Genomic DNA, 24,987 nt, shown 5'->3' with positions numbered 1-24,987 from the left:
AAACAAGATTCTACTCATCATTGATTGCTGTTTACCCAGCAAATAGGACCAGGGTGCAGTACCTAAAAAAAATCCAAGTGACCTATTTTAATTTTAAGCTGTGCTAAATTATGTCTGCTATTGTAATATTTTCTATCTAAGCTCCTGAAAAAATGTATGTGCACATGCCTGTCAAATTACAAATTCACCTGATTTCAAGACAGGCTTAATAAGAATTTGGGGATAGTAATGTTAACAGCTATTGATCCTCTCCCCTCTTCTTCACAGCAGTGAATGGAGACCCCCCCATCCTGGAACAGCCCGGCCCCCCTCCACCCCCTCCAGACAGCAGCACCATGAACATGCACGGGCACTGCCCTACCCAGGACCACAGGGGGTCTGAAGAGGATAATAGCGCCTCCTGTGGCATGCACAAGAGTGGCATCCCAGGCACGTCAAAGCCCCCTTCCTCCAGCTCCTCCTTTTCCAGCCGGAACTCTGAAGCATCGGGTGCAGGTAAACCCTGCTCTTGGGCTCGCGGTCGCCAGCAGCCACCAGCGGTGTTCCTGCCCAAGGCTGTGTATGACATGGTGGTCTCAGCTGATGCAGGTGGCCTGCCCAGGTATGCCCACCTCCTGCCGCATGCGGGTGTGGAGTGGGTCGGCCCCTTCCGCCCACAGCTCAGAAGGGTCATGACTGCCACGGAGCAGTCCCTCTATTACCGCCAGTGGACCGTGCCCCGCCCTCAGCACATGGACAGCTCCAACCAGGCTGTTGGCCACTCCGATGGATTCCACCCTCGCAGGCTTTTGCTCAGCGGACCCCCGCAGGTGGGCTGCTCCCCCAAAAACACTACCCTGGCAGCACCCTGGAAAGTGACTTACTTTCCTACTACTTTCAAATTACTGTGAGAGAAGGCACAGCATTACCAAAAACATGGATAGACAAAGGTCTCATTTCACAACTTTATTGTCAAAGTATACAGTGAGCTCCGTAATGCTTGGGAAACATTAATTTTTTTATTTGACTCTATACTCTGCAATTTTAAATTTGTAATCAAACAATTCACGTGTAGTTAAAGTACATATTCACAAAGTGCTTTTATTTAAGGGTAAGGGTATTTTTATACACTTTGGTTTGGTTTTATCATTTATTAATTGCAGCACTTTTTGCAGGTGGTGCAGTGGGTAGCACTGTTGCCTCACTGCAAGAAGGTTGTGGGTTAAAATCTCGGCTTGGGGCCTTTCTGTGTGGAGTTTGCATGTTCTCCGTCTGTCTGCGTGGGTTTCCTCCGGGTACTCTGGTTTCCTCCCACAGTCCAAAGACATGCAGGTAGGCCGATTGGAGACCCTAAAATTTCCCAAAGGTATGAGTGTGTGAGTGGTGTGTGTGCCCTGCAATAGATTGGCCAGTCCAGGGTGTATTCCTGCCTCGCCCTCTCTCCAATGCACGCTGGGATAGGCTCCAGCATCCCCCACAGCCATGCACAGAATAACCGGGTATAGATAATGGATGGATGTTCAGTACTTTGTCACATATCCTTTCCATGCAATGAGTGCTTGAAGCCTGTGATACATAGACATCACCAGGTGATTATCCTCTCTGGTGATGCTCTGCCAGGCTTATACTGGACCAATCTTCAGCTCCTGCTTGCTAGTTGCCTGAAGTAAATCTTCAGCTCATGAAACACATTCAGATTCAGATTGGGTGAATGACTTAGTCAGTCAAGAATTTTTCAGTTTTTGGCTTTGAAAAACTCCTTTGTTGCTTTTGCAGTAATTTTGGGATCATTGTCTTGCTGTAGGATGAAGTGCTGTCCAATGAGTGTTGTCCCACTATGTTTCATAGATCAGAGGGGGTGCTTTGGATCTTTGGAAGTTCCTTTAGGCCTCCACACTTTGCTCTTGCCATCACTCTAATAAAATTCAGTTTTGGTCTCATCTGTCCACAGGACCTTTTCCAGAACTCCGCAAGCTCTTTTAGGTAATTCTTAGAAAACTGTAACCTGGCCATCCTTCCTTGCAGCTAACTAGTGGTTTCCATCTTGTACTGTAGCCTCTGTAGTTCAGTTCAATAAGTCTTCCATGGACAGTGGTCACTGACACATCCACACCTACCTCCCGAAGATTGTTTCTAATCTGATGGACAGGTGATTATGGGTTTTTCTTCATTATGGTGAGACGTCTTTGGTCATCAACTGTCTTCCTTGGAGAAGCAGGCCCTTTGTGATGACTGAGCTCCCCAGGACTCTCTTTCTTTTTAATGATGTTCTAAACAGTTGATTTTTAAGAAGGTTTGGTATGTCTCAGCCTCATAATGGCTTCCTTGACTTTTATTGGCACAAATCTGGTGATCAAGTTGACAAACACCAATAAAAGACTGCAAAAGCAATCAAAAGCCTAGATTCAAGACTAGATCCTGTTCTAGTTCTCTCATACCTGCAATTGAACACACCTGACTAATCAGAAAGACATGTGAAGCCATTTGTCCCAAAAATTATGGTGCTCTGAAATGGAGGGGATGTATAACATGTTCTGCAATTTTTACATGGTAAAACCAAAATGTATAAAAAATACCCTTTAATAAAAATCTGAAAATCTGGATTTTAACTGCATGTGAATTTGTTTGATTACAAATCTAAATTTGTGGAATGCAGAGCCAAATCAAGAAAAAAACGTGTTTTTGCCCCAAACATTATGGAGCTTACTGTACATTATAGACCAGCTAAAGATATTGCTAGTCAGGTCATCCTGTTAAGGTACAATTTCATACAATGTGTGTATGGGCCTCACAGTCTGGTATCAAATGTGGACTGTGGCAGTGCAGACTGTGGCTGGTAGTCCCACAGGTCGATGTATAACTGGCTATAGATTACTATGGGGGAGGGAGTGTTTCACTGTTCACCAGTGACCCCTGCTGGTCAGTAGGGTGCCCAGAGTCTGCTTGCTCAAGCTGTGCAGCTGTGTCTTCCGATTCACACCTGTCCAAGCTGAACTTCTGTAATGTGGTCTGAAAAGAAACAGCAGTTTGACATCATATGTTTTCTGTGCTGTGCCCTCCGGAATTTATAGGGAGCTTATAAAACTAGTGAATATGTTTGGACATTCCAAATTTGGCAGAAAATTAGACAGGGGTTGGAAGTGAGTGAAAACTTTTTTACTTGTGAATTTTAACTAGTTTCTTCCTAAAATCACGACTGCCATATTTGTGCACAATCCTTTATGAAGGTGTGTTGACTCTGCTTGGTATCCAGGGATGTTTTATGGCACATGCACCCCTGAAGTATTAAATTACTGTTTAAAAAATGTCTCACAACACAACTCACAGCGTGGCGACATAGCTCAGGAGGTAAGAGCGGTTGTCTGGAAGTTGGAGGGTTGCCGGTTGCCGGTCCCCTGCCCTGGGCATGTCGAAGTGTCCCTGAGCAAGACACCTCACCCCTAATTGCTCCCAATGAGTTGATTGGTACCTTGCATGGCAGCCTTTCACCATTGGTGTGTGTGTGAATTGGTGAATGAGAGGCATCAATTGTAAAGCGCTTTGGATAAAAGCGCCATATAAATGCAGTCCATTTACCATTTACAAGACCAATGAAATTTTTTATATAAAAAAGTCATAAAATCAACAGGAATTTATGGGAATTATGGGAATGCATTGACAATCATTTCATAATGCACTTCACACACATTTATGCATGTTCTTTAAATCGCAGGTTGGGAAGACAGGGGCTTACTTACAGTTTCTGGGAATTTTATCAAGGATGCTTATTCGATTAATGGAAGTTGATGTCTATGATGAAGAAGAGATCAACTTAAGTGAGTAGTTGGTATATGATGCCTCTCTTACTCATTTCCTGTTGTACCTACAATTATATAAATATTTCCTGCCAAGTCAACCAACCAGTCAGAACATTGTCTTTTCTTAAAAAGCATGCAAATATATAATGGGACTTGTTATTTACCTAAAGACTAGAAAGTATCCTAGCTATAAATACTCTCTCTGTGTCTCTGCTTCATTTCCATCACCTAGCAAGCTGTTCCAAGCATTGGCAACTGTAAAAAAAATACTTCCTCATATCAGAGATGAATTTGCATTTAACTAATTTCCACTAGCCCTATTTGTTCTGTCGACAGCCTGAAAAGTTCCATTTGTATTTTCATTTATGGCAAGAATCAGTTGAATTTTTCTTTATTTGAACTTTTTCAAGTGTTCTCATGTGTTTCTTATGGCGTGGTGCCCAGAACTACACACAGTATTTAGAAAATATCCTTAAGTGTTATCTTTTTTCTTTAAAATATTTTCCAGGTGTACAGCTGGGCTTGGCTCAGTATCATCAGATGGATGCAGCTTGGCCGAACATAGAGGTGTTCAGAACCATGCATTTCGACTACACTGTCCATGACCCCAAACATGAACACATAAGCCCTGTGCATTCACCAAACTTCACTCCCACTGGGAAAGGTTGGCATTTTTGTTCATTTGTTGTTGATTTGTGAGTCCAAATGATGAAAGAAGATGGTATAGATGTAAATGTATTAAAATCATTGAAAACATAGCTGGACAGTTTGTGCAACTTTGAAGCTGAATTTCAAAAGAAAGTAATGGATAACATTTCATAAAAAGATAATTATCTATATAGAAACATTTATGTGGAAATTATCACTTTTTAGAATCTGCCCTGGGCTCAATGTTTCCCATTGCACTGTTCATATCTCACAGGAAACCCCAGACAGAAAGATGAGGTATACCTACGCAGACACACCACCAGGATAAAGCTGTCCAAATATGCCGCCTACAATACTTACCATCACTGTGAACAGTGCCACCAGTACATGGGCTCCAGCCCAAGATACCAGGTGAGGACACTTAAATACAAGCAGGCTTATGTAAACATGCACACATTAAAGCACACATTGGGGCACACACATGTAAGCACACTAATCAGAGCTCATACATATAGGCACTGATCAGAGTGCAGTGGTTTATTGAGGGTTTCATTTGACACATTTGCCTATATGGCAGAGGTTCTGGGAAATACTTGCAGGGTTCTGACAGTAGAGGGCAGCATATTGTAATTTTCCCTCATTCGGTCAGCTTCCATCATTCTGCATTGAGAAATTGTAGTTGAAGTCACGCCTTGGTGCATTTTGGTGATTCACCATCTTTAGCTCTGTGATTTAGCTCTGTGATTTAGAGATATCATTCGTATTAGAGAAAAATAAATCCCCAGCTAATATTGGGCTGGTATTGACTGGCATACTTTAGGATAGTGGTCAGTGTTGCTGTCATTCAAACTTTTTTATTGATCCAGTAACTCTCTTGCCATATTATAACATTCTGCAATGTAAAACTAGTGTAAGAGGGAGGTCAAACCAGTTCTGGCGATTTTTACATATTTCAACAACTTATTTTTCATGTTTAATGTCATAAATGCTATGTAATTTTATTTTTTAAAACCTGTTTGTAAAACTAAAATATTTTATACCACACTGCAGATAAGATCTTGTGGAAGATCAACATGTAAAAATCTCTCTTTTCAAACTAGGTTTTTAAGTATACGAATGTATGAATAAATAATTATCGATTAATATCTAAAACATTTCACAGTGAGTTTTTCTTGTCATAAAACATGTAATAATGCCTTCAATGTAATTACATTTTTTATAATGACCGCACTGATTATGGTGCAGTATTACGTGCAGGCACAAATTCTAGTAAACAGTCAAATTAGCATAATATTTTCTGACTTCAAAAGTGAAAAAAGTATCATCAGATGATGTTGTTCAACTGTCAGGGCACTTTTGAAACAATATAATAACTTTATCTACTCTAATTTTGTTTATTTCCTCATTAAATGATTTGTTAATGTGAGCCCAGATGCCAATTTTGTGTGTGGAATGCTCATTGTGATTACATCGCAGGCAGAATGTTTGATTAAAAATGGCAATCCAGTTAGATTTCCTTTTTAAAACCAAAAGTTTCAGACCGTCAGGGCAGTCAAGCATACCGTACACTACCCAGGCTACTTCAACAGAGCAGTCAGTTTCAAGATTTAGTTTGTGGTTGCAGCAGTAGCACGCTAACACTAATTCTTCTGCAGATACAGAGATATTTGGCTTTAAATGAAAGCAGCACTGAACTTTTTTTTTACCAAAGAGAGATGACTGGTCAGTAACGTTAATCCAGTTACTGGACAGTAACATTAGTTAATTAAAAAACCTGTGTGGAGCAGGGTGAATGGAGATCTCCAAATTAAATTTAGTTAAGATCATTTCACTTGCTTTTGGAGCAAATAGAATTTAAAAATTGTTTCTTTGAGTTTTTACACAAATGTTTAAAGGGAACCCCGCCTGTTAAGACTTGTAGGTCTTAATATGGTGTAAATGACTTCAATTATATAAATATGTCATAAAAACCACATGAAAGATTTTAGTTATTTAGTTAGTTTATATTTAAAATCCTTCAACTTGTAGTCGCCGTTGTTATTACTGTCGCAATGCACTCTGGGCAGTGACGTCAAATGGTTGCACAGGTCTCGGTCCATTGCTCTTGCCCATAGAGCGGCATTGAAAATATCTTCAGTTCAGCCTTTTCAATTCAAGCCAGAGCAGGTCATTACTCAGCAGGGAATCATAGACCTCATCATATAAATCAAAATGATGAAGATCGGAGGCCAGAGGAGACGAGAGTAGGGCATAAGAGATGGTGTCTATGTATCAACTGCTCGCCTATGCCAACAGAGATGGAAAAGTTGTCTGTTGTAAAGAGCTCTACATTCTAGCAGTAGGCTCTGAAGTGCAAAACACAAAAACAAAAAGAAAACGCAAAAACAAAAACTTTCGGCCCTGAGGTGCAGATGCAACATAGAAAAACAAAAAGGAGTGGTCCTGAGGTGCAGACGCAACATACAAAAACCAAAACGTGCAGCCCTGAAGTGCAAAACCCAAATACAAAAAGAAAATGCAAAAACAAAAAGGAGCAGCCCTGAGATGCAAAACACAAACATACAAAAATTAGCAGCCCTGACGTGCAGATGCAATATACAAAAACAAAAACTAGTAGCCCAGAAGTGCAAAACAGAAACATACAACAACAAGCAGCCCTGAGGTGCAGATGCAACATACAAAAACAAAAACTAGTTTTGTTTTTGTATGTTGCATCTGCACCTCAGGGCTGCTTGTTGTTGTATGTTTCTGTTTTGCACCTCAGGGCTACTAGTTTTTGTTTTTGTATGTTGAGCCACGCTTCCACCGCAGGAACTTTCCCCAGGAACTAGGAACCTTTTGAGGTACTCAGTGCGTTTCCACCGCAGGGTCTAAATTAAGTTCCTGGGACTTTATTTTACCCCAAAAAAAGTCCCTGCTTGGGGGGTAATACTTTCCAAAAGTACTGGAACTTTTGGGGTGGGGCGCAAGCGCTGAATATTTCTGATTGGTCGACTGATTGGTCGACAGTGTTTTAGTTCAACCGCCATTTTTAAAAGTCTACAGCCGCAAACCGATTTATTTTCATAATAATAACTTGAATTCAAACTTGTATGTTATGCGGCGCAGTAGCCTACTTTTGGTTATAGCCAGCCAACATCTTGGAACAGATGAGAAATTAAGATTGAGGATTATAACATGTGTGCTCTTCTGTTCTTTTCTTGCTTTAGTATTCGTTTTATAAAATGTTAAGCATTCGTGCTGGGACAGCATATTACGTACCAAAACATTCAAACGGTTTAATTCAGTTGGTGAATATTTTCTTCCGGATTTTCTTTGTTAGCCCGTTATAATTGACTCAAAACGTTTGATACAGTTACGTGAGGTATGCGGTAGTTCTGCGTAATTTACATTGGTGATACAGTAAAAGCAAACTGGAAATCACCTTCCGCACTTTTTGTCAGGGTGAAATAACAGGTTAATTCTAGTAATCGTCCCTTTTGATTTTTTAGACTGCCATAATTTTACTCTGCGAAGTCGATAAAAATCAATAAATACTAAAGTAACCATATATAGTCATTGTTGGTAACCCGTTGTATAAGTGGAATAAACCCCTCCGTGCTGTCCTGGTTATTAGAACATAATGTAGGCTACTTCGGTGGTAGTATGGGGTTACAGAAGAAATCATACGACAGATAGACCGACGACGACGCCGCTTTTTCATACATCAGTGGACTAATTTGCCTAATCTTCGCGGGTCTTTAGACCACGGTGGAAACGCAGACAACAATGGGCTGAAGGAACCTTTTAGTTCCTTGAAAAGTAGTTCCTGGGACTACAAGTTCCGGGTACTTTGGGTGGAACTCCAGGGCTGAAAGTTTTGTTTTTGCATTTTCTATTTGTATTTCTGTTTTGCACTTCAGGACTGCATGTTTTTGTTTTTGTATGTTGCATCTGCACCTCAGGACCACTCCTTTTTGTTTTTGTATGTTGCATCTGTACCTCAGGGCCGAAAGTTTTTGTTTTTGCGTTTTCTTTTTTTTTGTGTGTTTTGCACTTCAGAGCCACCGTACAGTAGCCATTCAAAGATCATATCAAACTATTGTTTTTGGTGAAACTGAAACGTGTACACCATCCCCATTAATTTAATTGACGTAATGTTATTATTGATACGTGTCATATATATGAGCTTAATACCTCCTTTAAATGCATAATCCCTAATGATAATATGTGCTGATAAGATATTTAGCTATTGAATCCATCCTATTCACAGATATCCCATGCATCACATCACACACAAATTCTGAGGCATTTTATTGATATTTTTCACTATTAATAACTGCAACTGCTGAGCAAAATAACTGAATTAACCTCCAGTGCAACCACTTTATGTCATCTACCCAAAGTACATTGTATATAAAATAATGCCAATTGGTCCATTGGTCAAAATTTCCATTAAAGGCTGGGGTTTTTTAACAAATAACTTTGGTGTGGTTTTTACAACATATTTCCATAGTTGAGGGCATTTACAACATATTAAGCCCTACAAGTCTTAACAGGCGGGGTTCCCTTTAACACTAGAAAGGCCAATTTCCATCCAACTTAACCAAATCAATTTCTGCACCCAATGCAACCGAAATTTAATAAATTTAACAAAACAATATTTTGCTATTCAATAACTATTTTCTATAAATAAAGCACACAATTGAATCAATTCCAACAGCTGTATTTCACAATTATAGCAGTTTTGGTATAGCCTATAGGCTAAGGGAGACATCTATCAAGGCACACTGAAAAAAAAGCGAAAATGTACAAAACAGGACAAAACACAAAATGTAAAAAAAATTGAAATATAAATTGCAGTATGTTTTTTAAAGTAATTTCTTCAGGCATAATGAGCAGGGACCACACACAAATCAGTTACATTTCAGCAGTTGCATTGTAGTCTATTCAGTTTCAGATTAAGCTTCAAGTGAAAAACTGAAAATATGTCCGAGGCGTCATCTCCGCTGAGCTTTAAATCATTTCTATTACTACAATGCCTACATTGATTCATCCCCACTCTAAGGTCTTTATCAACTTCAATACACAATTGCAATGAATTAATTTTGTGCAAAACAATTTGAGCAATTCATATCAAAGCGTCATTCAGTTGCTTAATAGCGTGCCAGAGGTAACAGCTACACAGCTACACATTTGCACCTGGCTGTTATTATTAATAATAATAATAAATTTAATTCAATCGTTGATGTGAAAGGTACATTTTGACTTCAAACAGATTATGTTCAAAGGAACAACTTCTCTTCAGGCTCACTTGTTGCTATAGGTGGGGTCAGCTGTGCCCCATTACCTTAAATCAGTTGTGTCTTTTTATTTACTTTATTGTCATTTTAAAATTATTAACTTGAACTTCCTCAGATTGACCCAAATGTTAAACCCCTTTTACATTTTGGCCTATAATTCTAAAACCGTTCGGCCTCAAATGAAAATTCTTTTTTTCCAGAGATTCCTTGGTTCAAGGCACAATAGATGGTCCAAGCATTTTGATTTGCACCTGACTAGAGTTTTCACAATTTTGAATTTTTTTCAAAACCTTTAAACAGCATCTCCTCGTAGATCGTTTGACGCTTGGAACAAGTCTTGCTAAACAGACCTTCTGGTCGAAGCGCGTTAAAAGTTATTCAAGAACAGCTGATTGGACAAACAAAATGGCTGTTACTAGCCAATTAAATTTGTGGGCATAGCAATTTCACATAAGAACCTATAACTCCTGAACGCAATGTCAGATTGTAATGAAACCTGACCTCTAATGAAATGTGATCTCTATATGATTTGGTGATAGGTTGCACGAGTTGGTCATTCTTAGTCTATAGGTGGTACTATTATAGACTAATTTGGAAAATAAAAATGCTCATAACTCCTAATCAAATTGGCTAATTAAGTTAAATTTGTTCATGCTGAGTCTTTGTCCTATAAAATCTTAAATGGACAAGTTGACATTGTGAAAATTCTGCCTGACATCAGCCAAAATTTTAATCCGTTTGTGCAGATGTCAAATCTGGCCAATCCTTGCCCATTTAGGGGGCACCCTATTTAAAGCTTTATAACTCCAGGTGTGTGCATCAGAGAGACTTGAAAAATGGCTTAGTTTAAGCAGGACATTTGTACCATTTACAACACTAGATTAGTTTATATTTATAATTCCGGTGGAAATAAAGTGCCACAAATGCAATTATCAAAAATGCAAAAATTAAGTTTTTTTTTTTAGTTTGTAATGAAATAGTGAGAATACCTTTAATACTCCTGACCCTTACCAACACGCTCAGGGAGATAACAACTTCCCCTTTCCTGAACTCCTAAGTTGCTTGGTAAATGAATAAGTACAAAGCTTTTCTGCAACTTGGTAACAAATACAATGTGCCAATAAAGCATGAGTTATATTGAGCCCTGGAGAAAACACTCTTGGTGGCTCAAAACCAAACATGGCAATTGCATCCAATATGACTGAGGATCTGTATTACTTCTTTGGCATGTATGTCACATATTTAAAAATCAATGCATTTATCATGGCTTATTACATCATCCACTCCATAGTACCTTAGAGATACTGTTTTGAATGACATCTATACAAATACCATAATAAAAACATTTACCTACCATTGATTTTTTAAACCTTACCTTAAATGGAACATTCAATTTGATGACAAAAATGCGTAAATACCTTTAGGAGTGAGGCCTAGACTCATTCAAACCATATACAATAGCTGGCACATGAAACCCAAACAAAAAAAAAACAACAAAAGAAAAACACATTCCCCTATCCCCGTTGCAGGCCTGCTTCAGACTGTAAACACGCATGATGAACCTGTCTATTGTGGTGGATCAAAAGAACCAAATACTGGACATACAGGATGTGCTTTTTTATTCTAAAGTTAAATTGATAAAAAGGTTATATACAGCAGAGCTCATTGCTATCCTATTTGCATTGCAGTGGATTGAGTAAGTCAAGCCTGTTGGTGATTTGCTCTGATTCCAGTGCGGCTTTAATAAATATTCAAATATGCAATGTAGACAAGTTATTGTTGAAATATTGTGAAATATTAACCAAATTGTGTAAAGAATTATCCGGTTTGGAAGCAGTATTAACCTCTTATGGGTACCAGCTCATGTAGGGGTAGAGGGGAATGAAGTGGTGGATAAATCTGATAAGAGGGCTCTTACCTTGGAATCAGTTGATGTCCCATTTATCAAAGCAGAGGTTAAATTATATATATGGCTCCAAGTTTGGAAGCTGTGGCAGGAGATGTGGAATAAGGATTCAAAAGGAAGACATCTTAATCAAATTCAAAAAGAGGTGGGGAATGGGAGTCCTATTGGCAGGAAAGGAAAAAGAATACCTGATAAGCAGGATGAGAAAAAGCTGAATGCCACAGTGCTACAGACAAGGAAACATCAGACTGGAGAATGTGAACATTGCCATCAGCAAAAAGAAACTGTAGAACATGTAATGTTCATATGTCCTCAATATTCAGCAGAATGTCAGAGATTGCAAGAAGAACTGGGTCGCTTTGGAATTGGGGGAATGGACTTTGATTGGTTTTTCCTATCAGGAAATGTTGTATACAGTCATGTATTCATGTTTTCGGAATAAACTGGTCTAATCCAAAGCATTAAAAATTAGGTTTCATACTCAATTTCAACAGTAGGTGGCGATAATGCTCCGGCATGGTAGTAATTCACCATAAAAAGAGGAAGAAGAAAGCACAATGAACGTCCTTCTGCTTCCGTGCAGAAAATTGTAGGAAGTGCAGTTTTTCCTCCTCGTGAGTCTGGAGCTGTCCCACACAAGTTGACAGACAAAACTCCACTATTGGACTGAACTAAATGCTTGGCTAGAAATTAAGCTACCAATTAGCGGTAATTGATGCATGGAATGAACACAAACCGAGTACTTTCCTTCGATGCTGGAGGACCTGCTAACGTGCTGTCTCGGATCTTGGTGTTCCACTCATAGCTGGCTGACAACATTGAATGTAGAAAAATATTGACAAAGTCACTGTGACATCACCCATCAGCTCTCCATGGGCTTGGTGAAAAGGGTTTTGAAGCCCGAGAAGTATAGTTCATGGGCATCACCATGTTGTACAAATTGGAGCCAGAGACTGCGCAGTAGGGATTTGAAGTCCAAGTTGTCCACTAAACACATGAGATACAGTGACTCGGTTGTGACGAAAACTGTCCCTGATTTGTCCACAAAATATTACCAGCTTGTCCAAATAGCACAATAACTTAACAAATCGATGTAAGGGGAGACATTAGACAAAGAAAAAACACCGATCGCGACTACAATTACTTGTGGAAAAAAAATGATTGACTTTGTAGTGGCGCTAGTGAGCAATGTCTCTCAAAAGGCCAAGGAAGTGAGCTTAAAAAACGCAGCACAGTTTTGGCCGCTTGGCTGACACTCCTACTGTCTCCTGAAAACAAGCTGTGATACCCAGCCCAAGGATACATACTGTAGTTTATCTGTGAAATCACACTTTTGTTCTCTGGTAAGTAGTTGGTTAGCCGCAATGCTAATCTAGCTAGGCAATGATACACTTGCGTACAGTTAGCAGCTGTAGGTAATCACCCTAACTAGCAGGTACAAATGCATATCGGAATGCACTCACACTTACTTTGTGCACACTCTCTGTCGACCATTGATCCTATGACTCCTCAGTACTACTGAAACTAAATTATAAGTCCACTGCAGATGACATGGCTATAATAATACTGGAACTGGTGTACACTTTAGCTGCTTCAGAGATAGCAGGCGATGTCTAGCCTCTCTCTCTCTCTCTCTCTCTCTCTCTCTCTGGCATAGAAAAAAGTATGACTCACTTCTGGGAGCCTGGGTTAAAATGACTCTTCCCATTTTATACTTTACATAATACCCATGCACTTCCCAATGACAATACTAATAAGGGAGAATGGCAGACTCCATTTCCAATTATTTTCTAAAAAACTTAAAGCCTTATAGAGGTAGGTTAACTTGTACCACCCACATGGAAACATTGCACACAAACTAGGAAACTGATACATTTTCCCAGAAACGAATGCATGAGGGATAAAAGTGAACTGTTAGCCTTAAGAGCATGTAGAATTGTTGCACTGCGTGCAGGCATACAACCACTACAGAAGCGGAAGCGCTCATGCATATTAGTAAAAGTGCAGCTATGTAGTCTGTAGTGCAAAGACTACTTACGAAGGCCTTGGATTTTCCATCAAATCAAGTATGATTAATTAATAAGTAATGTCAGTTATAAGTAAATGAAAACTAGCAGTATCTGTAATGTTTTTGTTCCTTTTATTTAATTGCAATTTCACTGAGCATTGATTGTTAGTGTTATAGTAAAAGGCCTTTATAGGGGTATTTACCCAGGATTACATAAAACAGGTGAAAGTATGAATTTCCTGGATCATAAACTCCTTGCCCACAAGTGTGCATAATTTGAGAGTGATATGCAGAACTACTAAAGATCTATGAATCAAAAGGTAAGCAGTGTACCCTGGTGTCCCCTAGTGTCCCCAAAGCTATCCAAAATGTCTAAATTGTGCATTGCTGGAAATCACTGCATAATCATGTATTTCACTACAAATCAACTGTTTTGACTCAGGCAATGCACTTTTGCAACATTTTCAAGTGGGAATTACTATATTTCCATCAGTAGGGGGGTCTAAGATATCTAGGGGCCCAAAAACATCCAAATCTCTCCAAAAATAAATAAAATGCTTTTTGTCAATTGTAAAGCATGTTTTCCTCTTATGATGGTTTAAGATGAAACATTGATATCACATTGAAAAATAATGCAAAAACATTGTGATACACTGCGGTACACATACCTAAATGTGTGATCATTCAGTCTTATATGTTTTTGCATGGGGATGGGATGACATTAAAACAATAAGCCGATGTTCCGGCTTCACGTCAAATTAGTGCATGAAACATAACAGGACTGAGCCACCTACAGAATGCTTAGGCTACAGTGTGAAATGTCCTCATTAGAAAGTAGCACTAACCTATTGACAGACACTCAATTTCAAATACTGTATATAACCAAAATATTTTGAACAGTAATATTTACATATCAAGGATGAAATCTTATCTGTGTTCATAGGCATCCTCCTCCTCCAGAGAATCAATGCTGTCGCTTTCCTCTTCTGAGTTCAGCGTACGCCAGAAAACAATATCAGCTAGGCGAACATATGGCATAGCCATGCTAAGAAGTTCTCAAGAATAATATTTTCCAAAAAATAATGGAAAACAATGATTACATCGGGTACATGATTTTTGCTGCCAATGCAGAGGCTAAATTCGCAATGCACCGTTGAGACAAAACTAGTTGTTACACTGAAATATAAATTGCTATTCCAGAAGTCAAGTTAGACATGTTAGACATCGTTGGACAGCTACTGGTTAAAATAATTGTCAATCAAGCCAGAATGCACTAAAAAGGGCAACAACGCCATAAACAGCACGTGTGATTTTACTCTCAGCTATCTCGGAAAGTACCCAGGCATCACAAATGAGTGTATATTTCACAAAAGGATTGTCCAAGACAATATATGACCACTCAGCCTTGAAAGGGAAATCTCTATGTGTAAAATCAATGGTAAGGTTGTATATTTATTCTATATTTAGTCACAGATATTGAAAGTAGAATGACCTGGTCTAATTACACAAGAATTCATCTTGTTTATTTTGCTATTCAGAGAGCAGCATTGTATTTGGGCTATTATTGGCTTTATCTTGTTGCTATGATGGAATACAAGATTTTGGTGGTATAAGAATATTTTTATGAACTCCCAAATAAACGCTGTTGTCCAATGCATCACACCCTGGGGGGATATAGTTGCAGATGAGACTGCAGGCATTGGGTGCTTGTTAAATAGACCACCTACGTGACATTAGTGGCTCCATAAAAACTCCATATTTAACATAGTTGTCCTGTAATAATAACTAACTAATAATAACTAATATGGATAGAATAAAGAGCTTGCTGTCTCCACTTATAGCTTGATTGTAGGAGCACGGAATGTTTGAGTTGAGCAATCTCATGATGCCGGTGTCCTGGCCACTAGGTGGCTTGCATGAAGGGGTTAAGCAGTCAATAGACACACTTTCTGGCTATCTACCAGCATGAAATTTGGCATGCATGTACTTCCTGGAATTCTGTGCCAGTCCAATGTGGGCAATAGGGGGCACCACAGCAATGTTTCACACTTCACAAATGTAAAGATTGTTATTTCCCAACCTGTTCAACATACCGACATAAACTTCATATTACTCTATGTGTCTTGGCCTGAGCAAAAAATATACCTCAATGAACCATTACACCCAGTCTTCTGTTTTTACGCCATTTTGAATATTTTTTAAAAACATCTCCTCCTATATTGTTTGACTTATCAACATGGAACTTACATCAGTTTGTTCATGAGAGGGTCCTCTAAAAAGGTTATATTAAGAAAGTTGATACTCCAAAACACATGGCTGCAGTAAGACAATAAAAATGGATGTGGGCATAGCATATCACAGAAATTCTTAGCAACTCCCAAATTATGAAATTTGGCAGCTGTATTGGCACTCACATCCACTCACAACCCTAAAATATTAGCCCAATTGAATCAAATGGTGATGCTATAGGACAAAACATTTTTTTATTCAGAAATCATTTTATCTTTTAGACCATTAAACATGTTGTAGTCATCAATCTTCTCATCTGGAACATATATCTGTACCATATTTTCCACCATCATCTTGAAATGCCACAATTTTAGAAGTCCTATTTGCCATCTTCCTCTGTCCCTAGTTTTGTCCTAACCATACAGTAATAACAGTATACCTCCCTTTGGCCATTGTGCGATTTTGGCACTCATCAGCCAATTTTAGTGGCATAATATTGGCTTCGTATGCTATAACTTATTATTCTAGAACTAGAATTATTATTATTATTAGTCTACGTGCAGTGAAGTTTAATGTGGGAGTGCTCTGTTTTTATCTCTGTGTTTAGCTGTGCAAGTCCATGAGCAGATATTTATTGTGGTTGTTGTGTTATACACCTATGTTTAGTTGTACGAGTCTACACTCCATACCTTCACCTTCTCCCACCTGCTACTGGGAGAAGAAATCCAGCTGTACTTTATCATCCCCAAGTCCAAGGAGCACCACTTTTCCTTCAGCCAACCCGGAGGACAACTGGAGAGTATGAGACTGCCTCTGTGGTCTGACCAGGTACAACTGTATTTAGTATACCATCTCACAGTATTAATTTACAAACTACAGCTTGCTTAAATGGCCATTCCGATTGTGAGATTCTGATTCCTACAACCTGCACAAAGAAAAAGTGTAATGAACTAAGAAATTCTTCCAGCAAAAGTGGTCTTATCACTGTTCAAAAATTAATCTGCAAGCTGTTCAGCATATTACTTCAAATGCACATTGTATTTTAGCTGAAAAAAGTTTACAACAATGTAGCATTTCAGCAATTTTGTTTCATTGTATTTCAGTATTGAATTATTTCAGGTGCAGGTGGTATGAGTGGAATAAACCATTCTAGGGACCTTATTTATAAAAATGTTCTGGGATTTAATTACAGAAGTAAACTTAGATCATTTCAAGTAGTGCTTACATTTGATTTATTAAAATAACTGGGACTCAAGTAAGTTGCTTACATTGATTTAAAGTGGTCTGTCTGAGTCTTGTGCTCACTGCTTTACCATTACCCCTTCTTGTGGATTTGGCCAATAACAACCATTTTCGTCTAAGGCTGCATTTCTTGCATTCTCCATACCTGAAATTGATTATAATTATGTTATACTTAAAGCGTGAACACAGCCCACTTTAGAGATTTACGTGCAGCCTTTAAACATGCAGTATCTCTGCACAGCCACCAGGTAATTAACTTAGGTATAGCATAAACTTTACATAGAGATGCAATCATATCCACGCCAAAGCATGATTTTATAAAAAGAAACTACTTAGTCAATGTTTTCTGCAGAAGCCACTATTTAAGATACAATTTTGATTGTGAGACAATTTTATAAATGAAGCCTCAAGTTGTGTATTTGTGTGACAACAAACCATGGACTGTCTGCTTTGCTTTGCAACATCACACCATCCTGTCCTGGTCTATTATGCACAACTGCAAAGCCCATTGCAGTTTTTTCTTATACATCAGCACCTTTCCAGCCTTGCTCCCAAGGATGCCACCACACTACCATGAACTGATTATAAAACTGGGTAATATGACCTTGCCCCATAAACAGTTGAATTTGATTTTATTTGTATAGTGCGTTTAACAGAGACACTGTCACATAGACACTTTATAGGAAACTGTCTACACCCATTAGCTTAAATGACATCATTGTTTAACCATTCCACCATGAATTGATTATATAACCATGGCCACATTTTAAATCCATGCCACCAGATACTCATTGCATGGCCATCATGATTATTTGTAAATAGAATGTTATTTCCATTCTATAACCACATCACTACATGCATACATAAGTCAATGTGCAGTTGGTGTAAGGAGACAGGAATCCATCTCAAATCTGGAAAGAACAAATTCATTTATTTTCTCTTTAATTTCTTAGGATCCAAACTGCATCAAAAGCCCCATCTTCACCCCGACGACAGGAAGGCATGAGCATGGCCTCTTCAATCTGTACCACGCCATGGATGGCGCCACACACCTTCACATCCTGGTCATCAAGGAGTACGAGATGGCTGTATACAAGAAATACTGGCCCAACCACATAATGCTGGTTTTGCCCACTGTTTTCAATGGAGCCGGCATTGGTACATGGCTCTTTTTCTCCAATGCTCACTGGGGTTGTGTGTACTGTCCTGGTATGTTTCTCCTGGAGGGACAGTTTCATTCAAGAGACTTGTAAACATACATACTACATACATACATAATCGACACATACACACACTATACAGTATAATCAAAATGGTGGAGACAAATTGAATAAAATCAGCTACACCATCTGTTTATTATAATGCAGTTTTAGGTATGGCATGTACAGTGCAAATAGTGCTCCAAACAGAAGATCAACAAACAAATAAGCAATGCCTATAGCTGCCTGCAATCAATGTGGTATGAAGAAATGAATTCACACATGTTATTTTGCTTTGTTATGTTGTGGCTTGCCTCTGTGGTTTGTGGTGGTTTGTGCACTCTAAAGTTTGCAACATTCTACGACAGTATTTAAGCAATATTTTCTCCAGTTTGACGGGTGAGCTGCTGGGGTGCTTAGGTATAACATTTGGTGCAACCAGAAGCAGTAAGTTGCATATTTAAGAATCACTGTAGTTCACAATTGGCTCATCTGCAGCTATAGTAACAGTGCTCTGCAACTAGATGTTCAATACAGCATGTTTTCCATTTACAAGACAATTAGCAACATTTTTCTCATCTTCAATGCAGCCCTAAACTTATAATCCCTATACTGTTTATTTTATTACCCTCCTTTGATTCCTCTATAATCCACTCATAGGTGCGGCACACTTCTTGATCAAAGAGCTCTCCTATCACAACCTAGAGCTGGAGCGCAGCCGGCAGGTAGAACAAGGCAGCCAGTCACAGGACGTGTGGCCCTTTGTTGTCTTAGCCGAGGACTCCTGTGTCATGTGGAATGCCATTGACTTGGACACTCGAAGGTGGGATACCTCTTCTCAGAAATTTTACTTTGGGCTGATTTCATTTTATATTCTGTAGTATAAGTTATGAGCCACAGCTTCTCAAGTTATAAACTTCAACTGCAAAATAAAAAAGGGAAAATGGGTTATGTTACAGTGAACCAGATTCAACCAGGATTGGCACATACACCTGTTTAAGAAATCAGCCAGAATAATTGGTTACTACAAAAACAAACATGCACACAGGACTGTTGTTGTGCACCCCTGGTTTAAACACTTAATATCCAACTAAATAAGTCTGTTTTATATTAGCCCTCAACCAAAGACACAGAAATTAGGGTTCTGCAGGTGCAGTAGCACCCTTGGAAAAGGGACCCGTGCTTTGGGGTTTTGGGAACAAAAAAAGCAACAACTTTCCCAAAAAAAATATATGCCCAAATGTAATTTGCAAAGAATTGTTTATTTTATCAATAACAAAGTCTATTGCTCTGCTATTATCAATATACTTTATTCATTAATTGAGGATGCAAACACATGAAGTTCTGTAGAGGGACATTTTCATTTACAGTAGATGTACTTGACGCCTCTTTCTGTGATGTTGCGACTGAACAACACATTGAAAATGTGTGACATGATTTTGAGCATTACTAAAATGTATATACAGTAATGTACATTATTTTAACATAAGATAAAAATCTGCCTAATGTGTATCTGTAGTTTGAAAATGCGTAGGCTACTCTGAGACGTGTTTTTGGATTGCTTCTGCTGCATCTTGGTTTCAACCTGGGATTTAATATGTAGTAGCCTAATACTAGGAGGGGGGTTGGGAATTACTCAAACTGGATTACAAACCCATAGCTTGCTAACTAACCTAGAATAGATAAATAGCGAACTGAGTGTAGCTTTTCACTATGTCATATCTGCACTCAAAAAAATTAATCGTTGGACAGTGCCTGTGCCTTCCCATTACTAACTCATGTCCTCAAATTAGTAATCCATCCCACTAATCATTTAATTTGTTTCCACAAGTTTAAGTAATTCTCTAAAATGAATAATTGGTTAAATGTTAGGGTGGTGATGGGTTTAATCAATTAGTAATTTGAGGGAATGATTCATATTGTGAGGGAACAAATTAAGTTAGATGAGGGCATGAATTAATAATTTTAGGAAACAAATTGGTAATTTGAAGTCAACTAATAGTAATTTCAGGGAATGGATTGTTAGTTCCAAGGAATGTTTTTTCATATTATGACACCCTCGAGCCTGTGATACCATATTGGTTGAAAGTTAAGTTGTGCAATGTAATTGTGTTGTCTGAAACTGAAACACTGTATCACTTCACCAGGTAGCTCAGTTGAGTACTAAATTACATAGGCTACATCAGAAAATAATCCGCCCCCACAACCCTGAAAATTAGTCTTATTTCTCATTTCACAATTGGATTGTATTGAAATGGATTAACATTATTAAAATGCATGCCCTGAAAATATGGTCTACAGTATCAGAAGTGGATGTGTGGTGCACTAGATACATTTTTTATTAAATCAGAAATTGGCTTCCCCCCCACCCCCAACACTGATCATAATTTTTCTGCAATGGTTCTCCTGGCCAGTGGTGGTGCTGCAATGGTGGAGAGGAACGTGTCTCTGAAGCAGGTGCTGCAGCACATGGAGTCATCCCCAGATGTGACGCAGTATGGGCTGTGTGGGCTCAGGAAGTGGTCCAGCCAGGGCTACGGGCCTGGTCGAAGCATGGAATCCTTCACACGCGGACACCTGCACGACTTCATGCTGTTGAACGTAGACCTCACACAGGACGTACAGTACAACCAGAACAGGTTAACCAAGGGCTTCATTACAGCATCAGCTCACACCTTCAGTTACATTACTTGTAAATCAATCAGGAAAATATTTCTTTTCGGAGCTGCTCATTAAGTGTATTAAATTTATGCATTCTTCTGTAAATTGTTCAATTGTCCTATTTTTACAGTTCTATATAATTATAAAATATATATTTCCTTTTTTGGAAATACACTGCTTGCATGTGTGTGTATATATATAGTGCTATCCATAAGTATCTGGAAAGTGACACAATTTCTGTTGTTTTGGCCCTGTATTCCAGCACATTAGAATTTACAATAAAACACATTTGTAATTTTATAGTGAATATGAGGTTAAATTGCAGACTGTCAGCTATAATGAGGGTATTTACACCCATATCAGGTGAACCAGGCTGCAATTCCTACATGGTTCATCTGATCTGGATGTAAAAAAAAACATTTATAATAAAACATACAGGACCAGACTTACTAATCCTCTTGCAACTATATTCAGCCACAGACATGGCGCATATCTGCCTCATAAATATGCAAGTTAAACAGGCAGACGGGGCTGGAAGTGCAGTATTTGTGTCATTAATGCATATTCTCTCCTTAATGCATATGCATTTAAGGGAGGCTCGTGCAAGTAATGGGCGGACATATTGTAAGTGTGGCTGATTGTGTATTGGAAAAGTAATAGCTTATATAATAAATATAATAGCTTTTTAAATTATTAAAAAACATGAGATCTATTGGCTAATTATTAAATTAACCAATAGATCTCATGTGCAGCTGTGGGAAATGATTGAAATAACATTTGCAACTGTTGGGACAGTAACAAGTGCTTGAAGTTTCAATAACATCAGTGGGCATTTGCTGGTGCATTTGATTGCTTAGGTCTAGCTTGACTACTTCCTTTGTCACAGAAAGATTATGATTTATGCCTTTAACAGAACATTGTTAGAAACAGACCATGCTCAAATTGCATTACAAAAATAATTTTTAAAAACAGTGTTACCGTATATTTGTTTTTATTTCTTTAAAGTTAGTTTTGGTACATGTTGTAGCATACATTACGAGGCTGTCGGTCCTTTTAAGATGGAGCGGCTGTTATCACTGACAATGTTATCATAGCAAACAGGAGAATTAGCACATCAACACCGATAACAGGGGCCATCAATCATTTGATTGCAACAACTGACTATTGGCTATGTTAAGGCTGACAGTACCATCCAAAACTGCCAAAAAATCACAGAAAGCATTCAAAATGGGGGAAAGTCATAGAACTGCCAAAAAAGAGGGGGTCCCATTCGCTGATTGCATAATTATCTGTAGCCTTAGTAAATAATATGTTAATTTCACACAGACTGCGAATGCACCAACATATCCTCGTCTGGCCGCAATTCTGGCCCAGACTTAAACCAGATCAAAAAATGTGTGGTTTGATTTGAAGAGGGCAGTCCACAAGTGATGATCAAAGAATCTGAAGGATCTTAAAAGGCTATGTACCAAAGGTGCCCTTAAAAAGTTCACTGACCACTACAAAACACTATAGAAGACAACTCAATACTTTTATTCTTGCAAACGGAGGGTGGACAAAGTTCTGAAAATTGTCAGAAAATCTGAGGGGAATATTTTGAGTTTTTTGGAAATGTACTCTATAATTTCATAAGTGTTATTTTGTGTACTTCCATTCAGAAATGATTAAAGTGGAATATTGTCCACATTTTATTAATGTTAAAATATTAGTTCAGTCTTTTTATTTATTTTTGTTCGTTCATCAAGATGTGAAAAAATTTTAGGGGCCACGCAATGGTCTCCTCCTCTATTATATGGACTGGCAAATTGTTTCTTACAATGACAAATCTGTGTAAAGATCACTTCCTGATACCAGTTAGGAATTTTCCTTTAGCTAATTTCCTCCCAGGACTCCTTATTCTACTGACAGAGATTAAGCTAAAAAACCTTCTGTTGCTCCTGAATTCATTCTTCTTCTCTTTTCCTCTGGGTGTTAGGTTCACATGTGATGACGTGGATTTCAACCTCCGTGTGCACAGTGCTGGGCTGCTAATCTGCCGCTTCAACAGGTTCAGTGTCATGAAGAAGCAAATAATCTCTGGGGGACATCACTCTTTCATCATCAAAACCAAGGTCAGTAACCAGCGATATTGAGCTACAATCCCCCATCCTATCTGAGCTAGCTGAAGAGGACAAGATTCAGAAATCATGCAGCTTTGAGTTTTGAGTTACCATTCATAACTTTCATAATTGAATACAAATATATAATATGTGCACATAGAAGATAAAATAAATAAAGCTTTATTTTTATGATACTGATTTCTTTTTGTTTACAATTGTTTATTGGGATTTCACGCAAACAATGCAGGGATTAACATTACAATACATAGTATGCATTTCACAGAATAGTATCAAACAGGCCATAAAAAGAAATACTACATTCATAATTATTATCCTCTCTCTTACAGCTTCTAAATATGGAGTCAAGCTCTTAACCTTGGAATTTAACAGATCTCTCCATAAGGATAATAGAGTGAAGATAAGATAACCAATTCCTTACATATGGAATATCATACATGTGATGTTGAAGATGACACTGATTTTTGTTTTCACAGTATCTTCCAGCCCTTGAGAATCAATGTTCTTTAATTATTTATACGGTGTATTTGTATTTATAATTCATTCATTAATGTTTTTTTCTTTCAAAACCTTTTCTAGTTTCATTGTAAAGGAAAAGGAGTCAGTTGAATGAATAACAATTTATATGCAGCTAAGGGAAATGAATTGCATGGGGTTGTCTCTTTAAACTTAACATGATCACAAACAGAAAAGGTGACATTTGCCTAAACCAGTGCTGTAGCATACCCTGTTCCTGGAGATCTATCATCCAGTAGGTTTTAATTTCAACTCTTAATTTCATTGTGATTCTACTAATTAGCAGCTCAATGAGATCCCTAGCTGTTGAATGAGCTGCACTTTGTTAGGGCTGGAGTGAAAACCTACAGGATGGTAGGGTGAGAACCTACAGTATCTCCATGAATGGGGTTGGGCAGCCCTGGCCTATACTTTAGGTTCTTATGCCCTAACTTAGGCAGTTGAAAGTGCCATTTTGGTAGTTCCCAACACAACGAGGTTGTTCAAATTAGTCCTCAAAATCCCTCTTAATGAAGGGAAAGCTAGTGGTGACTTCCTGACTAAGGAAATATCCCAGAAACCACAGCAAACATCCTATAAACCACAATCCACATTTGTATTGCAGCTTAATTGACTTGCCAGGCTGTGGAACTCCTGGAATGAAGACCAGCAAAACTACTGGCAGGGATACAGTATCCCTGTTGTAAGGAATCAATGTGATAGCTGTGGTTTCTTCTGTAATTTCAGGTGACAGATGTGCCGACCACAGTCCCTGCCTCCCAGTATGTCTGTGCCCCTGATAGCAAGCACTCATTCCTGGCTGCGCCAGCCCAATTGCTGTTGGAGAGGTATCTGCAGCACAGCAGCCAAACTCTGTTCCCCCTCGCGGCCCGAAATTCCAGCCACCCCGTACTCTCTGTTGACTGTTACCTCAACCTGGGCCCACAGGTACTCTACTCCAGGGCTTCTCAAACTCTATCATGGGCCCCTCATTTACACCGGAGGTTGCAGCCAGTCTCATTATCTACTAAGGTTATTGAAAACACGTTTCCACTGCTAATATTTTTCTTGATACTGTTATGACCACAATTCTGGTTTGGCTCATTGCCATTTTATTTGTCTTTGAATCTGTCATTTTCTACTAATAGTTTCATTTCAGTGACCAGGTGTCCAAAACCCCACTGATTCCATCTGCCAGTCTATTATTCAGTTAATGGGAAAATGTAGCCTTTTTATAATGGTACCATTTGTCATATTGTGTTGAGTACTGAAACCCAGGACCACTATGGCACCAGTTCCCAAACAACTGGTACCTACCTGACCAAAACGTAGAGTTTCAGTGCCACACGCCTTCACGAGCTAATGTAACACCCGCACTGTTGTCTTTGTCAGCAACCGCAGGTACCATTAACTAACATTAAACT

At 38.7% G+C, this 24,987-nt stretch overlaps 1 protein-coding gene across 1 annotated transcript in view; it reads left to right on the top strand.

The window, feature by feature from the left end:
• Positions 1–24,987, top strand: part of greb1 (growth regulating estrogen receptor binding 1) — a 72,904-nt gene that overhangs the window by 39,074 nt on the left and 8,843 nt on the right. Inside the window, exons 20-29 of the mRNA XM_035421377.1 lie at positions 268–809; positions 3,692–3,794; positions 4,285–4,440; positions 4,699–4,835; positions 16,516–16,677; positions 18,045–18,249; positions 18,951–19,113; positions 20,705–20,929; positions 22,927–23,062; positions 24,311–24,511. Coding sequence (XP_035277268.1) covers positions 268–809; positions 3,692–3,794; positions 4,285–4,440; positions 4,699–4,835; positions 16,516–16,677; positions 18,045–18,249; positions 18,951–19,113; positions 20,705–20,929; positions 22,927–23,062; positions 24,311–24,511 — 2,030 coding nt within the window. The remainder of the gene's footprint in view (positions 1–267; positions 810–3,691; positions 3,795–4,284; positions 4,441–4,698; positions 4,836–16,515; positions 16,678–18,044; positions 18,250–18,950; positions 19,114–20,704; positions 20,930–22,926; positions 23,063–24,310; positions 24,512–24,987) is intronic.

The sequence above is a fragment of the Anguilla anguilla genome, chromosome 6 (genome assembly GCF_013347855.1).
Source record: "Anguilla anguilla isolate fAngAng1 chromosome 6, fAngAng1.pri, whole genome shotgun sequence".
Taxonomy (NCBI): Eukaryota; Metazoa; Chordata; class Actinopteri; order Anguilliformes; family Anguillidae; genus Anguilla; species Anguilla anguilla.
The sequence above is the reverse complement of the archived record's forward strand: the minus strand, read 5'-3'. Positions and strand labels throughout refer to the sequence as shown.